Here is an 18,387-nt window from a genome sequence, read left to right as displayed (position 1 = left end):
AGACTTTAAAGCCACTTTGGAAAAAAGACATATTTTCCTAGTAGCCACTCATAGCTGTTTGTGGGAGGAAGAGGGAGATTTTAACTTACCAAAACAGAACTTGTGCTCAATATAGCATATTTTTATAATAAATGCCCAAGCTTGTTGGTGAAGCTTATTTCTTTCCAGCTACTTTTCTTTCATCTGAACCTGGGTTTATAGCTGGCGATCCAGAACTCAGCAAAATAATCTACATAAGTATGATCTCTAAGTATTAGTATTTTAAAGTCATCTGAGTGCCAAATAACAAATCTGAATTACAAAAAGTCTCAAATGCCACAATTTCTTCTTAACAATAACTGGAGTTGAAATTCAAATAGAGTTCTTTTACACTTTTCACCTGGCATTTTTCCTTCCCAAAAACAAAGATCAACAACTCAACCCAATGAACATTTACTCAGAAGTAAGTCCCACTTTGTTCTATAAGATATGAATGAAAGTAAGACCGCAGCCTGTCATCGGTCTAACTTATTGGGCCATAGCTGACAAAAAGCAGCAAAGCTCTTCATAAAATAAAATGAAAGCTGCAGGCATTAAAGAGCTGGCTTGATAATTGATGAGAGTTCAATCAGCACAGAACTGAGCATGTCTGATTGATTTTTATTTATTTTTTAAAAGGCTAGAATCATCCTGGGGAATGTGCTGCAAATCAGGAATTTTGTATAACCACCTGGGGGCACTTTCTAGTCACCCATGGCAACCAGGCAAGATGTTAATGAGAAGTCCAAGCAAAGAGATTATTTGATAAGCAAAGAGATATTATTTGATTCTGTATCTAATTTGAGACTTTTAAAAATCTTGCTTGCTCTCTTATTTAGCAGCAACTGCAATAGTTTGAAAGGACAATTCTGAGCACATAGTCTTGCATAATTTGAAGAAACAGAATCTGGAGAGATAAGCTACTTTATAACACAGATACAAGCCATCATCTTACTGATTATTCTTCCTTTTACAAAAAAAAGCCTGCAAATGGGGAGTAAATTAGCAGGGAATGTCGGAAAGACTTAAGTATGTTGATCTTAATTTAGTATTAAAGAAATAGTTCACTTTTCAAGCCCCTCACCTAATTTCAGAAATGATTCTACAGTATTCCTATTTGCTACTAGTTTGGCACTATCATACAGAGATTGCAGACGATGAAAAAGATACTCTTTGCCATCAATTATAGGTTATCATCTTTTTTTTTTTTTGAAGCCCAGATATGTTGGCAAATAGGTAGTTTCCTTAAAAACTGAAAGGAATAAACAAATGAATAAATAAGGTGTGCAAAAGTTATACAATAATTGTTATGTAATTGCTAATTTTTTCACAATATTTATTCATTATAGTATTAATTAGCAGTAATTTATTCCATTTTGTTAAAATGGTCACTGAATTTATGTTGGTTTTATACCATATGTCCCTTGATATTTAGATTTTTCCCAATCACATTTAAGACAAAGGACATGTTGGGAGAATGCCATATAAAATTAAAATCCATCAGAGTTAAATTTATGGGTTCACTTTTATTTCTGCAAAAATGTAGAATAGCGTGTGCATGAAGTACATTAACCAGAATATACTCAAAGCAAAACAATAACATTCACACTTGATAATATTCAAATATAGGTTTAGAAGAAGTTAGGAAAACTTGGAACGTTTAATGCTATCTATAAGAAGGAACTATATGCCTTCAATTAAAGTTTTATTGATGGTTCTTGAATTTTCTGTCATTTGTAAGAAAGCGCAGCACTACAGATTTAAACAACAAAAAAGGAATTTCGGAGAATGTAGAGGCACAGATGAAGCAGCAGACTGTAACTCCTGACCTTAAACCAAGCCTATTTTTACCTGAGATTGCTGTGGAAGCTACACAATCTTAAGACACAGCTTCAAAGAGTGCAAGTCCCAAACTATCTTTCTGACTTCCAGCATAGCTTTAATTTATAAAGTACTTATCTCTAACAAGACTAGAGGCATGATTGAAGAACAAGCCTCAGGAAAATGTTGATCTTTCCCTTTCCAACACTGCTGTTCAGCTCAAATTCAGAATTTAGTCAGTAGATCAAACCATGTTTAGCCTCTTTTGATGCAAAATGTGGTCTTTATATGGATAAAAGGACAATGGTTTGCAAATATAGAAACATTTTTTAGGCATAAAACTAAGCAAGTAAGGTTAATTGTTCTCTCTGCACATCATAATTAAAATGAACGGGCTAAATTAAATAACTGCAATTCTAAACCTTTTGAGCATTTTGAGCTCTATCCCTAAAACACTGGCAATATGGAAGCATGGAAAAAGTGTAGGGGGGAGGGGGAGAGGAATCTCTGAAATTAAACATTGAAGATAATTTGCTGACTTAAGGGCTACATGATTGCAACCTTCATGTTTAACAATTTGTTTTTAAAATATTGATCCAGTTTTCAGGTTCAACAAATCTATTAATGTTTCTTAGTTCTTAAAATACTTACAATACTAATCTTTTTAAAAACATACTAACCAGGCATTTTTTAATGAAACCTCTATAGGAGAATATATATCAATAAGCAATTTCATGAAAATGCAGGGCCATCATTAAGTAACTTATTTATTCATTTATTCAATTTCTATAGCTGCCTATCTCAGATTTTGGGCAGCAAACAATAATAAAATCAGTTAATCTGACTATAGTATTTTTATTCAAAGGTCATATACTTATAAGAATATATCATATATTAATGAATTCCAGTGATCTTGGAAGTCATATATCTATTAAAAAAGAAACTAAGATCTGCATTTGTCTATCCTAATTTGATAAGGCACTAAAGTTCCAATAAACTTCAGTACTTTTTGGCAGTTGATTCTTTTGGATTCATACTCATTTAAACAGAGCCAAATAGATTTCTGCTTACATTTGGGGTAAGCAATTATCACTGAAAGCAGAGAGAACAACAACAACAAAAGTACATAATGAAAGAAATGGAAATATAACTAAATATAATTTGCACTAACACCATTCATTAAACATTCCATAACTTTTTTTATTTGTGCAAACCATGTATTTCTACCACATCCATACTACAATGAATACACTACTTTTTGTTCTTTAAACATCTTACCTCTCTCCTTTTTCTCTCAAAGGTTTTTTATTCTTCAAAAGGCAACTGGACTGCATTTTCTTTGAGGAAGAAGAAAATGTTTAGCTTTTCATCCAAGAAGCTTCATCAGTTCTGATGGCAGAGTGGAGGGTCTTCTTCCTCTGGGAGAGAGGGTTCTTCTTCCTCCTTTTCTTTGAGGAAGTTTTCTTCTTCCTCAAAGTAAAAACAGTCCCGTTGCCTTTTTAAGAAAAAAACACCTTTGGGACACCTATGACTGAGAATCTCCACAGATACTCTCTCCCTTTTAGGATCTAGTTTAATCCATCCAGTAATGACTTTCTTGGTCTTCCCTATCCTATCCTACCCATCCATTCATTCTTCCTTCTTTCAGGCATTTGATTTGATCTTCATTCATTATTTCTGTATGATCAAACTAACTCAACATACTTACATGTCTTGAATTTTTTTTTTGTTTCCCCATCTTCCATAGATATATTTATTTATCCATTTCCTCTAGATGTTTTATCATTTTCTATTACATTTGTTCATTCTATTTTCCTGGTCAAGCATAACTACTTTTGTTTTCCATACATATTTCACATCCATCCTCCTTATTGCATCCTTATACAATATTTTCAACATTTGTTACAAATAATTTGGATTTCTATCCAGTCATATGGCATAATCTCCATACACAAATATTCATATCTCCAACCAACACACGTCTAACATTACAAGCATTCATTATGTATCAATAAATACATTGAGCAATAGAGAACATAATACACCTTTGTTGTACTCATTTCTCAATATCAAACCATGTGTTAAACATGTTATTTATTCTCCCATTTTCACTTTGCCATATATCATTCAATGCATTACTGATCATCTACTCCATCAACTGCCCATCTTCTCATGTTGCAACTCAAGCCTATTAGTTTTATCATAAAACAGCAAACAAAGAAAAAAATTTCCTTCTACATTCATACATTTGTTAATGGTCTGCTCAATTATGAAATTTGACTTCCCAAATTTTGCCCACTGCCTTTTTCACCTCCAGTCACTTTGAATCAGAATTCTGTTAACTGAAAGGTATACATACTTAATAAACTAATCCTGCTGTGCATTTTGCACTCATTCTGGCTATTTTTTCCTTATAAAAGGGAACATTAAAACTATATAGAATCCATAGTGACATGACTATTTTTTATTAATATTTTTATTGGAGTCATAGTTTTAGACTTTTTTTTCAAATCTGTTTTGTATTTCAGGGTTTTGATCACAGTAATACTGTACATACATTTAAAACTACTAACATTTCTCTAGTTACACCACCTACATCTGCAGTCTTAGCATTTTTCAACTTTCTCACAACTTTCTTTTTCATAACTTTTTCTTGGACACTGGCCTTCATAGAATTTGTTTCAATTCTACTTCTTGATATATCACAATTTATCCCATACAAATCTTTAAAATATTCCTTCCTGCATATGTTTACCTCAGTTTCGTCTCATCCAAGTAATGAATCCATTTGTAAAACATTAAAAAGTACATGAGGGGAGAGCTAAACACTGTCATATAATTAACTATGAATGTGTTGATTGCACTGGAATATGAAGAGTAATAGTTCAAGTTTGCTTAGGAATAAAATGCATGTTATTATTGTTTGCAAATAATAATTTGCAAGGTAAAGTAGGTACATTTTCTTGTTTAGAAAAAATAGAATATTTTTGATTCCTCTGGTTGGTTTTTTTAACTAATGCATTAATTTTTATTAAACCCTATTCTCATATTAATCAGAAAATAATTCAGTTCATGGATTAATGATAAAGATGAAATGTATTTGTAATATGGAGCATCTTGTGATTTATAGTTTTCTTCACAATGCACTAGTAAGATTTGCTGTCAATTAAGACTCAGTAGAAGTTACTTTTTAACAAAATGTTGAATACATATTGTTAGTAACTATTTGTAAAGTTGTTTTTACTCAGGAAAAAAGTAAATAAAGACATGAAACTGGAAGGTATATCTTTTTTGATTGTATGCTCATCTTGGCCTCTCTGACATATGTATGACTATGTTTCAGACTTGATTCTTCCTTGTATAAAGGCTATATAATGAATCTAAAAATGAATTATTAACACAGAACTAAGCTTTCACCATTTATTTTTTTTCCAAAATAAAGTACCCTAACAGATTTTCTTTCAAGCAGTTAATACTTCATATATAAAATCTATTCCATCTGTTGCCTCTCAAATGTTGTATCTGATAAATTTTTCACAAATGAAAACACTAGCTACAACAACTAATCCAGTTAAGCCTCACCAAAACTGAATTATTAAATCTGCCTGCCTATATTCTGTTACAGTCTTCTTATGAATAGTTGATTTTATTTTGTATAATTGACAAGAGTTGTCAAGAAAGGGTGCTTTTAATGGCAATCAAATTAAGATTAACTAGTACAAGTGTCACAATGAAGAGACTGTGTCAAGTGTTGTACTAATTAAAGGAATTATTGAAAAATGTGAAACTGCCATGAAATATTGTATTTTGCAGTTTCAGTAACTTGCTTGCTATGACTCAGAACTCAAGAGTACTCAGTTTTTTGCTATGTAAAGAAATGTAGGTTCTTCAGAGGCAAGACTGTTAAATCCCTAACTAATGGCAGGAAAGGGCCAGCACAATACTCTGGGAAATGTTTCTGTTTATTTCATTCAGAAGAAAACTATATGTCAAATATTTATGCTATAATATTGTCACTTGGGAAAGTGAAAAAACATATTGGCATTTATAAGAGATTGATGAAAATTAGTTCTAAAGCATATTTTTTCCTAATACCACTGAAAGAATATCTACACTCAAGAGATATTTGATATGAATTAAGAAACTGATGAAGCAATTGATTAATTGGAATTTAAGCCATCAGTCACTGGATCCATCAACAGATTCATTTACATTCTAAACAATCAGCTTATGGTCCAATAGGATACCATGTATTAATACACAATCAATACAATACCCCTGAACTCATCACAATTCCTTATTGACAAGAACACAGATGCTTTTAATCCAACCTTGATCACACTGCATATATTGTAGAGCTGTTATACAGACTCTGTACGTTTTAGGAATTTCTATTGTATCAAATGCTTTAAGGAACTCTTTTGCATTCACTGAAAATAATCCAAGTCTGGATACTAAAACCACCTGCACATCATCTTAAATTCTAACTGCAGAATTTATCTCTTTAGAAATACCATTTTTTACTTTTAAAATATTATGAAGTCAAAAGGATATTTCATATTTCAATTCACATAGTCGACTATCTCCTTGACATTCCTATCCTCAGTAAAAGGCCCTATCCTGCTTTTGAACAATTCATGATTCTGTATGGCAAAATTCTGTACATTTATATTTTATCATTCAGTGTAGAATAGATTAAACAAATTCATGAGGAACAAGATTGCAGATGACTTGTTTCACATTTATGTGAAGCCGCTGGGTGAGATCATCCGTGGATTTGGGGTGCGGTGCCATCTGTACGCTGATGATACTCAGCTGTACATCTCCACCCCAGACCACCCCAACGATGCCCTTGAAGTGATGTCCCGGTGCCTGGAGGCCATGCGGGTCTGGAGGGGGAGGAACAGGCTCCAACTCAACCCCTCCAAGACCGAGTAGCTGTGGCTGCCAGCGTCCCGATATAGCCAGCTGGTGCCATTGCTGGCTATTGAGGGCGAGTCACTGGCCCCCATGGAGAGGGCTTGTAACTTGGGCATTATCCTGGATGCACGGCTGTCTTTAGAAGAGCATATGACGGCCATGGCCAGGGGGGCTTTCTATCAGGTTCGCCTGATCCACCAGTTGCGTCCCTTTCTGGATCGTGATTCTTTATGCACGGTCACTCACGCCCTTGTCACCTCTCGCCTAGACTACTGCAATGCTCTCTACATGGGGCTCCCCTTGAGGAGCACCCGGAGGCTCCAGCTGGTCCAGAATGCAGCTGCGCAAGTAATTATGGGGGCGACATGGCGCTCCCATGTAACACCTCTCCTGTGCGAGCTGCACTAGCTCCCGGTGGTCTTCTGGGTGCGCTTCAAGGTATTGGTTCTTATCTTTAAAGCGCTCCAGGGCTTAGGGCCCGGGTATTTACGAGACCAACTTCTGCCACCGATAACCTCCCACCGGCCAATCCGCTCCCACAGAGAGGGTCTCCTCAGGGTGCCGTCGGTCAAGCAATGTCGACTGATGACCCCCAGGGGGAGAGCCTTCTCTGTGGGGGCACCCGCCCTCTGGAACAAGCTACCCCCAGGAATATGACTGATCCCGGACCTCTGTACTTTCCGTCGAGCTTTGAAGATCTTCCTATTTCAGCAAGCCAGGCTGGCTTAAAATTTTAATGGATTATTTTATGGGTAAAGGGTTTTAAATTTTGGGAAGCCAAATTGATTTAATTCTGTTTTAATTTATTTTAATTTTTATATTGCATGTATTTTAATCTTGGCTGTTCACCGCCCTGAGTCCTTCGGGAGAAGGGCGATATACAAATTTAATAAACCTTAACCTTAACCTAACCTTTTCTTTCTTTTGCACCTTTTTGCAGTTAGCGAAAATGCTGTCAGGAATTTAGGAGGAGAAAAATAACAAAATGTGTTACTCTAGGAACATTGCTGCATAGAAAAGTACTATCCTTACTCCTATCCTTACATTAATGAAGTTATGGAGTGAAGCAACATATAATTTTCAATGGAAGTATTATGAAAATGGCCGATAGGCTTCTTGCCACAAACACTACAAGTGAGGATAAGGAAAATAAACTGGCATCTTCCCATCTTATTTCCAAGCATACACCTTTCAGCAATTATTATTACTGGTACATTATATATTATTTTTATTATTAATCCTTAAACCATCATACGGCCAGGTAGGCATATTTGCGGCCTCTCCGCCGACAGGGATCCCGGGTAGCTCCATGGTTTTCTGCGGAGCTGCGGGAGATGAAGCGTCAGAAGAGACGCCTGGAGGGCTGTTGAAGATTGTCCCGTTCCGAATCCGATCGAGCACAGTTAATAACCTATATTAGGTCTTATCTTGTGGCAATGGAAGTGGCAAAACGGGACTATTTCTTATTGTTACATGTTTTTATTCTGTGCGCCGCCCCGAGTCCTATGGGAGAAGGGCGGCATATAAATTTAATAAAATAAATAAATAAAATAAATAAATACGAGTTTGGGATAAGTTATCATCAGTAGGCTGGTGATATTCAAATATACTTGATAAACCTGTCTTGGTTCCTAGAAGTGCTGGGACATGGATTGGTCAAAATAAACTCAGGTTAAATCTTGTACAATGGAAGCCCTGGTGATAGATAAGATTCTACTCTGCCTCCAGTTTTAGCTCTAGAGCGTGAGTGTCAAACTCACGGTGTCACGTGACATTTCATGAAGTTTTTTCTCTTCACGGAGCTGGTGTGGGCACAGCCTGCATGTGACGCATCTGGCCTGCAGGCCACCAGTTTGACACCCCTGCTCTAGAGGATTACATTCCTAAAGGAACAAATCTATAATTTGGAGTTTCTTTTGGATTTCTTGGTCCTGCAATAGCAAGTAGAAGCCACAGCTAAATTAGCCTCTGTCCAGTCCCAATGATGTGTTAATGCTAGGCCTATCTGGATTGGGAAAACCTACCAATGACGCATAGCTTCCACATCTCATATTTAGACTACTGCAACACACTCTATGTAGAGCTGACCCTGAAGATAGTTTGGAAGCTCCATTTGACTCAAAGGGCAGGATTCCATCTGCTAACCACTAGAAACAAATATAGTCATGTAAAGCTACTGACAAAGTCATTATACTGGTTATCAATTATGCTTCCAGGCCCAATTCAAAGGGCTAGTTAGAAATTTAAAAGCTATACATGGCTTATTTCCTGGATATTGAAAGACTTGGCCTGCCCCACTAATTCTTGAAGAGTGAGTTTGAGCAGTTCACCACACCATATGCATTTTCTCAGCATATATCCTCCTAACCTTGAGGAGCATCTTGCCTCCTAAAGTATGGAACTCTCCAAATGCCCTAGCCTTCAGGTAGCCACTAGGGAGTCTGCAATTCCAGCCAATGATATGTGGGCTACCTAACAATTATTTGATTATTAATCAATTTTTAAATATAGTATTGTATTTTTTTGGTACTTGTAAAGTACCTTAAGACAATGGCCTATATTTAGATTTATTTGCTCTACACAGTGTATACACATAATGGCTATTACACACTGCTTATTTGGGTGCCCTTTTCATATTGCCTTTTTCTTCAAAATTATTCCATCGACTTTGAGATATCTCTCTTGATCCTGCCGCCACAATGAAGTACTTTTATGTTTAGAAATTTTGCTTCCGACCCCCCCCTTTATTTCTTATGTCATTAAGAACGTGACTAAATTGCCTGAAAAGGATATAACACTTCAACAAAGAAACAAATTAACTTTTAATAAATAACTTTTAAAGGGTTATAAATTGATTCACTTAACATTGTAACATATCTATATGTCAATATTTGTTTTCCTTGGCAACAAATATATTCATCATCTGGTACTTCTCTTAGATTGAGTTTTTTTCTGGACTAGAACTCTTGAGCCTCCTTCAGACCTATCCTTCTACACATACCTTCCCAAATCATCTGTCCTTAGTTCCTCCCTCTGGAATATGTTAATGTTAATGTTAATGTTAATTTTATTTATATACCGCCCTTCTCCTGAAGGACTCGGGGTGGTGTACAGCCAATTTAAAAACATAAATATACAGACATCATCATTAAAAGTAATTAAAATCAATTAAACAGTTTGGGCCAAAATTTAAAACCCCAAGTTAAAACTCCAATTTAAAAACCACTTAAATAGACAGATATAAACTGGAAGGAGGTCCTCTATGTTGCCTTGCTCTGATTGGCAGTTCTAATACCTAATCATCAAACATCTGTACAGAGTTGAGTTTTTCCTTTATAGGTACTGTGGGATAGACCACTCAGATATCAGTAGCCCAACACTTCATGCAATGCCATTGAAAGAAAAAAAAAGTGTCTCTGGATTTCAGTTATAATATTTTACAATAATCTGGTAAAATTTGTAATGTGAACCTGGTATTACAATAGAACAAGATAAAATAGCTTAAATCTAGTGGAATTATAACAGAGGCACAATCAGAGTCAAAGACTTCTTTACCTTTAGATAAGTCCTTAAACTATACCAGTTCTTTGATCATAAACTTGTTAATAAACTTTTATTAATATATTTACTATTGTATTAATCTTACTCTATTAGGATTCATGTAGAAAACAACAGGTGAAACACAGAAAAGCAATAGCATTCAGTGGCTCGAGATAGATGTCAAAGCATGGTTAGCCTAAGTTAAATCAAATGTTAAAACCAGAATAGGAACTGAGATATGGGAACAGATTAAAATAGTTTGGACAGATTGTTGGCAGTCACTCATGCCCTGAAGATAAAAGTTTATTTGGCTGTATGTGCAAAACTTCACTCTAGTCATTTGTCATTCTCTATAGCAATACATTTCTCAACTTTTTTTCCCCCTCTCAAGACAGGTAGGTTTTAGAATGTATGGTTTCTAAACATAATAGGAATGTTCAGAACACATGCCACAACTATTACAGCCTTATTATTCTGCAGCAGTCTGCTTGGAAAGAGATAGAAAGTGACACTTGAGCTGAATGGCTGAACAGCAAAGTAATACCACATTTCTGTGTAATTTCAGAAGTTCAAAGTATCAAATCTGTTCTGCAAAAAGGTGGCAAACAATAATTTGCAATTAATTATAAGGTGTAACAGTAAAATAATTAAATAGAATTGTTAATTGATTAGGACGTGTCTTCATTTTTATAACATTTTACCTAAATAGGTTTAGAAAAATCTTATAATAAACTAAGTAGATTCTGTACTTTCAGAATTAATGCTTAATTTGAGAAACCATAATCTAAGAAATTGTAGTCATAATGAACTATAATTGTAAATGGGAAAATTTTTCTTCAATCCTGCTTTTAATATTTTGCACATTACACATAAATATAAAACAAAAATCAAGTGAATTTTCTTTAATCTGCTTAAACTATATTTATATAACAATGAGAAGAGTTTACATGAAGCTCTTAATGTCAGCAAAACATTATTCATCAGTCACAATTATAACATGCATAAAAATAAAGAGTTATGATTAATTTTTGAAATACAATTAGTTTTATCATACAAATATGATTTTAAAAAGTAGCCCCATAAAATTGGCTTATATTTGTTACTAATAGCAAATCATTCTTTCAAAATTCTTATCAAGAATGATACTACCTACCTGTTATTATGCAATACTACATATCTCATTCTATATTCTATATTTTTATATTCTATATTTCTGAACATATATGGTCTGTATAAAAACATACTTCATTATCAATATACAGGTAGTCCTTAACTTATGATCAGTAACTTAGCAACCATTTAAAGTTACAGCAGACACCACAAAAGGTACTTACAAATTGGTTTTAAAGCTCTGATAGCCACCCCATAGCAACGTGACTGTCTTTCAGGTGCTTAGCAACCAACCTGCATTCGTGGCCTTTTACAGCACCCTGTAGTCATATGACTGCAATTTACTCTGTTTTTGCAGAATACTGGCATTTACTTCTGGTTTTGGGCAAAAATGCCCCATAGTAAACAATGGGTTTGCTTAACAATTGTGCTGTTTATTTAAAGTCTGTGGATTCACTTAATGATAATGGTGATTCACTTAACAACCACAAAAAAGTAAATTTGAATCAGTCAGGTGATGACTTGTTTTATGACCATCGCAATTTATGACTGTAAGTCAAGGACTATCTGCAACTCTACTTAAAAGTAGGTGGTACTAAGTATGATGTGGCTTATTTTATTTCAAATTGGACTGCAGAAATCTAGAATTTGGAACAGAGTATATTGAAAAGCCCACATGGCTTGCTCAGTGCCAGGAGTTGGTGATCAAGGCTTTGAAAAAATCTGGAATTTTCCCTTAATCTGCAGATACATCAGTCTTAACTCCTAGAAACTTCCATCCACATAGTCCATACCAAGGCTTCTGGGAATCCACATACACTTGGAGGACATAGAGGAGGAGAAGCTGTTCTATTATATGCACAAATATTTTGAGGTCTTACAACCAGGTTGTGATCAAAACAAATTTTGAAGAAGTCCATGCTTCCAGCCTACCAAAGCAAAGGACAGAACATCTTTTAATTTCATTCAGTTGACAGAATGAAGTGATTTTGTTATCATGGCAAGGGAGATACTTCTGCTGCCAAGAAAATGGAACAAGGCATAATCTTTATCTATCTCGCAGCTAGTTGTTCATAAGCCAGTCAACATCAACCAGGATTAGCTAAAGAAATCATTATTTAGAGAGCTGAGGCCAACGCTCTAGCTCTCAAGCACCTGGGACTAGAAAATAACATACCTGTTTTTTCTGAAGTTCTTAGAAATACCATATCAGATGGAATTCGTTGATTCTGTTGGGGAAAAAAATCCAAATCAAATATCTCTCAGAAGCAGGGAAGCAATTAAGATTTCATTCAGATTAATGCTTAATTAAAATTTAACTGGCTGAGATATATTTACCACTCAAAAATCAGATTTTATAAAACAGTAAATGATTAATTATTTTTATTTCTATTTCATACTTAACTGCTCATTTCCCTCAGAGAGGGAGTGAGAAATAAATCACAGGTTTTTAAATGAAGCATCTAAAAATAAGTTCTTAACGCTTGAATTACAACAATATTTTGAGACTTGAAAGAAAGAAGCACCTTTTCTTCTGAAGCCATTATGGCAGGGGTGTCAAACTCAAGACCCGGGGGCCGAATCCGGTCCACAGGATGCTTAGATCTGGCCCATGGGGCCACCCTAGAAAAGCAAAGGACTGGCCTGCAGTGCCTCTGCCAGCGAAAATGGAGCTCGGGAAGGCCACGCACAGCCCTCCCAGGCTCCATTTTTAGCTGCGACAGACCCCTGCCACCCTCTGCCAGTGAAAACGGAGCTCAGGGGTGATGCAGCCCCCTGAGCTCCATTTTCACTGGCATAGGGCAGCAGGACGCCGTTGCAGCTGAAAATGGAGCCCGGGAGCCCGTTTTCACTGGCTAAGTGTTTGGGCCACTGCAGACGTCCCTGACACAAGTGACATCAAGCTGGCCATACCCACCCTGGCCACGCCCACCCCAGCCCCCGAGGTCAAATATGACCATGATGCAGCCCTCAATGAAATTGAGTTTGACACCCCTGCATTATGGTGACTAATAATATTCTAAAAGGCAAATAATGGAAGTCCTTTATCTTCTGTCATGTCAGAGAGTGTGAGAGAGAGAGGGAGGGAGGGAGGGAGGGAGGGAGACTGGCTGAGCCACGGGGAGGAGTAAAGTGGGAAATTAGTCTGGAATCTTTACATAGGCACAAGAGAGCAAATTCATATACCCTTCCCCCCCAAATGCCATTGAACCTTATCTAGTCTAGTCCAGGTACAAGCTGCCTGTCTGGGAATATTCCTGTGAAATAGGCATGAGCACTAAAGAAGCTAGTTAAACTCCGCATGTGCAGACCTGATTATTTGTACTTGACAGATGTAAACTCTGGTAGCCTCGATAGATGAGAGACAATACTTACATAATGATTTTTGCTGCCAAGAATGTTCTACAGAACTATATGTATGCTCAATAATCATGCACATGTATGTGTTGAGGTGAAAGTAGGATAAGTATACACTAAGACTAATAAACACTATAAAAAGAATCTCTTATTTTCAATTAGTGATTTAAGTATTAGTTAAAGTATACCGGTATTTAAGTATTTCATACTTAAGTATTTCATACTTACACTGTATATGAAAGTGTACAATATACAGTCCTTCATTTATATAAAATTATTTCTATACTGCCCTAGATCTTTATAGATATTAGATAGAATACAATATGATCATAAACAGAATACAAATATATATAATAAAAATTATACATAATCCTAATGAAACAAAGGGAAAATCAACAAATACAACAGGAAAATCCTTGGACAAAATGAAAACTTTGATAGTAGTAAAAATAAATCTAGAATGCTAATATAAAATTCTAAAGGGGGATTGTAAAATCAAAAGAGTTTGTTTAATTTGATTTATATGCCGCCCTTCTCTGGAGACTCAGGGCGGCTTACAATGTACTCAGCAATAGCCTTCATCCTTTTGTATATTTATACAAAGTCAGTTTATTGCCCTCACAACTGGGTCCTCAATTTACCTACCTTAGAAAGGATGGAAGGCTGAGTCAACTTTGAGCCTTGGCGAGATTCGAACCTGCAGTAATTGCAGGCAGCTGGTCTTAATAACCAGCTTAATAACAGGGTGCCTTAGACCACTGTACTACCAAGGCTTTTGGTAAACATATGTCAATACATATGTTTATTGTAAACAAACGGTGTAGATAGAGATTGGAAATCATGGAGTAGTGATCTGATACTAAAATGAGATGTAGTTTCTCCAAGAGGCATTCTAGTGACTTGAAGGTAATGGTAGATACTAATACATCAGATTAAATTTTTAGAATAGTTTGGGTTTAGGTGATAAAAGTGAAGCAGTTAAGGTAACTATTTAAATTTTGCTTAGCTAAATTTGATTTAGTTCCTTTATAGATGTGACTACTCAGGCAACAGGATAAGGAGATGATGTGAATGATAATGATTTTGGATTCTCTATTTCAGTTATCTAAGGCTGCCAGATTACTTTAAATCCTGCATGTAATTGTCTAAGGAATTAACTGAAACATCAGAAAAGTGAGTTCAGAATCTTGATATTTTTTTCTGCTAAAAAAAATAAAAGAAATGATAAATTTTTATTGCATATTCTCAAACTTTACATACCCTTCCCACATTTAACAAGAAGCCTTTTATATGTCAAGGTAGGAAAAAAGGACAGCAAAAATATAAATCTTAGTGAAGAATAGCAGCTATATTGTATATTCAATACTTGGGAACCCACTATCTGCAAAAACTGAGAGGAAAGACAAAAGGCAACTTCAGAAGTCAATAAATCATTCCTTAAATGACAAACATAAAATCAGATGCTCTGTCTTTATATAGATTAACTATACATCTTTACAACTTCTCTTTTAATGTTGACATAAACCTTTTAGTCACAACTCAGGTTCATCCTTTAAAACTGTTGCCTGTTAACAAGCTGAAGCTTTGACAAAAATGCACTTCCCACACATCAAACATGATTAATGTTACAATCCTCATTAAAGTCGCCAGATAGCAATCAAAACAAACCCTCATGTCTATTATATATTTCAAATGTTTGTTTTTCTACCAAACAATCAATGATTATAGTCTCCTTCATGCTTATATTTGTTAAAGTAAAAAATAATTCCTAGCATGGAGTCCTGGAAGCGTATGAATCTACAGCATTTCTGAAACTAAGTCAGTATGGACCAGGTTATCCCCTTGGACGGGGATTGTACAGGGAGTTCTTGTTAACTGATCACTCATCAATGATTATTCCATATTTTCCCATTTAATGGTTGCTTTATTAGTGGTGGAGTTGCCAGCACTAATTAGGTTTATTAAGCAGGAGCAATCTGTATACAAATTTAGAAATTTTACAGGTGGGAATGAAAGGAACACAGACAAAAAAAGAAAATCCTTCACATTTTTAGGGAAAAAAATTTGGACAAAACTGGTTGTACTTTAAACACAACTACTGTAGTGTAAAATCAATGCTGACATATTGAAAGGTCATTTGGATTGAAACATATAGGTATTTTCTTTAACAGCTTCATTTTTTGCTGACATGCTGTTGTTAAGAACAATTATTCTGAAATCAGAAACTCTTTAAGTGTGCTCCCTACTTTATGTGGAAAGCCAGCACCGTTTAAGTCTTGTGCTGGGAGGAAATGACAAAGCAACAGAGTTAATATGACACAAACTATAACCCTTCCGTATATGCACTGACATACAGATCTATAAAAGGGACAGAGTTTGTTTTGTGGAGATTATTTTGCAGAAAGCAGCAGATCCTGTTCTGCCACCCAAAAGGTAATTTTACTTACCTAGGCAAGCTGGGACTATTCTTTGCCAATTGCAAAAATGAACTCTGTCTGTGCAAGATAGGCTTAGAAATCAAATGACAAGAGCCCAATACTAACTACTACTGACTTGAGGCTTATTTGATTTTTAAGATTACTAAACATTTCACTTCATGGAGTTGTTAGCTAATTAAATATATTAGATACATGCAATTAAAATTAACATAAATGAAATCCCTCGCCAAAATATTTGGAGGCCACATTAGGACTGTATTACGAGTCTTTCACAAAAGGTACTAATATTGTACTAGTTAAAGTGAACCATGTTAAATTAAGTATTTTATAGATTAATATTAGTATATAACATAATATATTAGAAATTATTATATTAAATACTTTATTAAATTTGTGTCCCACCTGTATGTATAATTTATCAAAATTTATAAATTATAAAATGTATATATAACATAAAAGAAAGCTTTACATATAATTGTACAAAACCAAAACAATCATCTTCAATTTTTCAAGTTGTATTATTTGCTGCATTTGAAGTTCTGTTGATCAGGATTGATCTGTTGATAGTATGAATTCCTGAATTCATGTTTAAATCTGATCCGCTGAAGCAGATGTGAGAAATGCACAGGAATATTTCTTTTAATGAAAATTGATTTCACATTTATAGATGGGTCAATTTACATAACTTTTCTTAGTTATGCAGCTTTATTGTCTTCCATTCCTACTGTCACACTGAAGTGGTAATTGACTACTGTGTTTCTCCCAAAAGAAGGCCGGGTCTTATTTTCTTTTGGCCCCTGAAAAAATGGCTAGGCCTTCTTTTTGGAGGGTTCTGATTATTGACTCACCTCATGGCGGAGGCACTGACAGCCTTGCCCAGGAGGAGCCCGCTGCTGGCCCACTTCTTCTGCGGCCACTTGCCGCACTTGCACGCATTGTCCCGGCCTCTGTTTTGCCTTTAGATGCCTGCCGGAAGGCATCTGCAGCCGATAACAGAGCTCCAGAGCTCTGTTAACGGCTGGAGATGCCTTCCGGCAAGCATCTAAAGGCGAAACGGAGGCCAGGGTGATGCGAGTGGTGGCAAGCGGCCGCAGAAGAAAGGGAGGCAGATGTTGGGTTGTGTGAGGCCTGGTAAGTAAGGCAGCTCCACCCCCCATACACCCCGGGGTGGGCATGGTCTTAATTAGGGCTAATTTTGTGGGTGGGGCTTAATTTGATCACATGCACTCAAAAACGTGATAGGGCTTCTTTTCAAGGTGGGTCATCTTTTTGGAGAAACACGGTAGTTAATTATACTAATGGGCTTAGTTTTAAGATATCTCATTTACAGACAATTAAAGAGAACCAGAGATAGATAATATATCTGCAGGAAACATGTTCAATTCAATTTCAATTTCAATTTCAATTTCAATTTCAATTTCAATTTCAATTTCAATTTCAATTCAATTCAATTCAATTCAATTCAATTCAATTCAATTCAATTCAATTCAATTCAATAGTTTAGTTTAACCTAGCTCTATTCTCATGAATGAATTAAGCTGTACATTTCTTTGAATTCTGTTTTAAAATCTATTCTAATCAACATATGCAGCCTACCATATATGGTATCATTTTCCTTATAGTGAGGAGAAAAGAGAGAATGATACCGCAACACCATGCAGGGCAAATCTAAAGCAAGTCTGCAAAATACATGACTACCATCAAAATACTGTCAATTTTGCATTTTAATCTTGATTTCAGGGCAGTTTGAAATAACAATGGATAGGTAATGTCCAGGACAAAAGAACAGAAAAATACATTTAAAATGTTGATTAACCAAAAAAAAGTTAACCTTTTCCACTATGATGAGGTCTCCAACTTGAATGTCTGAGCTTTTAACTTGCACTTTACCTTTAAAGAAAGAAGAAATTAATCAATATAAGCAGTGCTCTCAACATCACAGAACTTCTACCATTACATTATTTCTATTTTTCATTCAATCCTTCACAATTCATTAACTAACATAGAAAAAAGAGCTTAAAAGTTTAATGACTCATTTTAAAAATTAAATTTAAGTACTACAATTTAACAAAGAAGCAAGAAAAAAGAACAGGGTATTCAAAAACATCAAATAAGCTGCTACTCTTCTAAATACATTTTACATGTTATCAATATCAAATATCAAATATCAAAGACACTGAAG

The 18,387-nt window shown here is 35.3% G+C and overlaps 1 protein-coding gene across 3 annotated transcripts in view; it reads right to left on the bottom strand.

The window, feature by feature from the left end:
• The window catches only part of ATP9B (ATPase phospholipid transporting 9B (putative)), a 150,954-nt gene that overhangs the window by 97,322 nt on the left and 35,245 nt on the right, over positions 1–18,387 (bottom strand). For all 3 annotated transcript variants that reach the window (XM_070940655.1, XM_070940653.1, XM_070940654.1), the window contains exons 6-7: positions 18,037–18,095; positions 12,587–12,638 (exon numbers count right to left, since the gene is read on the bottom strand). In XM_070940655.1, the coding sequence (XP_070796756.1) occupies positions 12,587–12,638; positions 18,037–18,095 (111 nt within the window). The remainder of the gene's footprint in view (positions 1–12,586; positions 12,639–18,036; positions 18,096–18,387) is intronic.

The sequence above is a fragment of the Pituophis catenifer genome, unplaced genomic scaffold, assembly GCF_029215685.1.
Source record: "Pituophis catenifer annectens isolate HBS135680 unplaced genomic scaffold, rPitCat1.0.hap2 SCAF_3, whole genome shotgun sequence".
Taxonomy (NCBI): domain Eukaryota; kingdom Metazoa; phylum Chordata; class Lepidosauria; order Squamata; family Colubridae; genus Pituophis; species Pituophis catenifer.
Note: the sequence above shows the minus strand (reverse complement) of the source record. Positions and strands in the feature narration are given on the sequence as shown.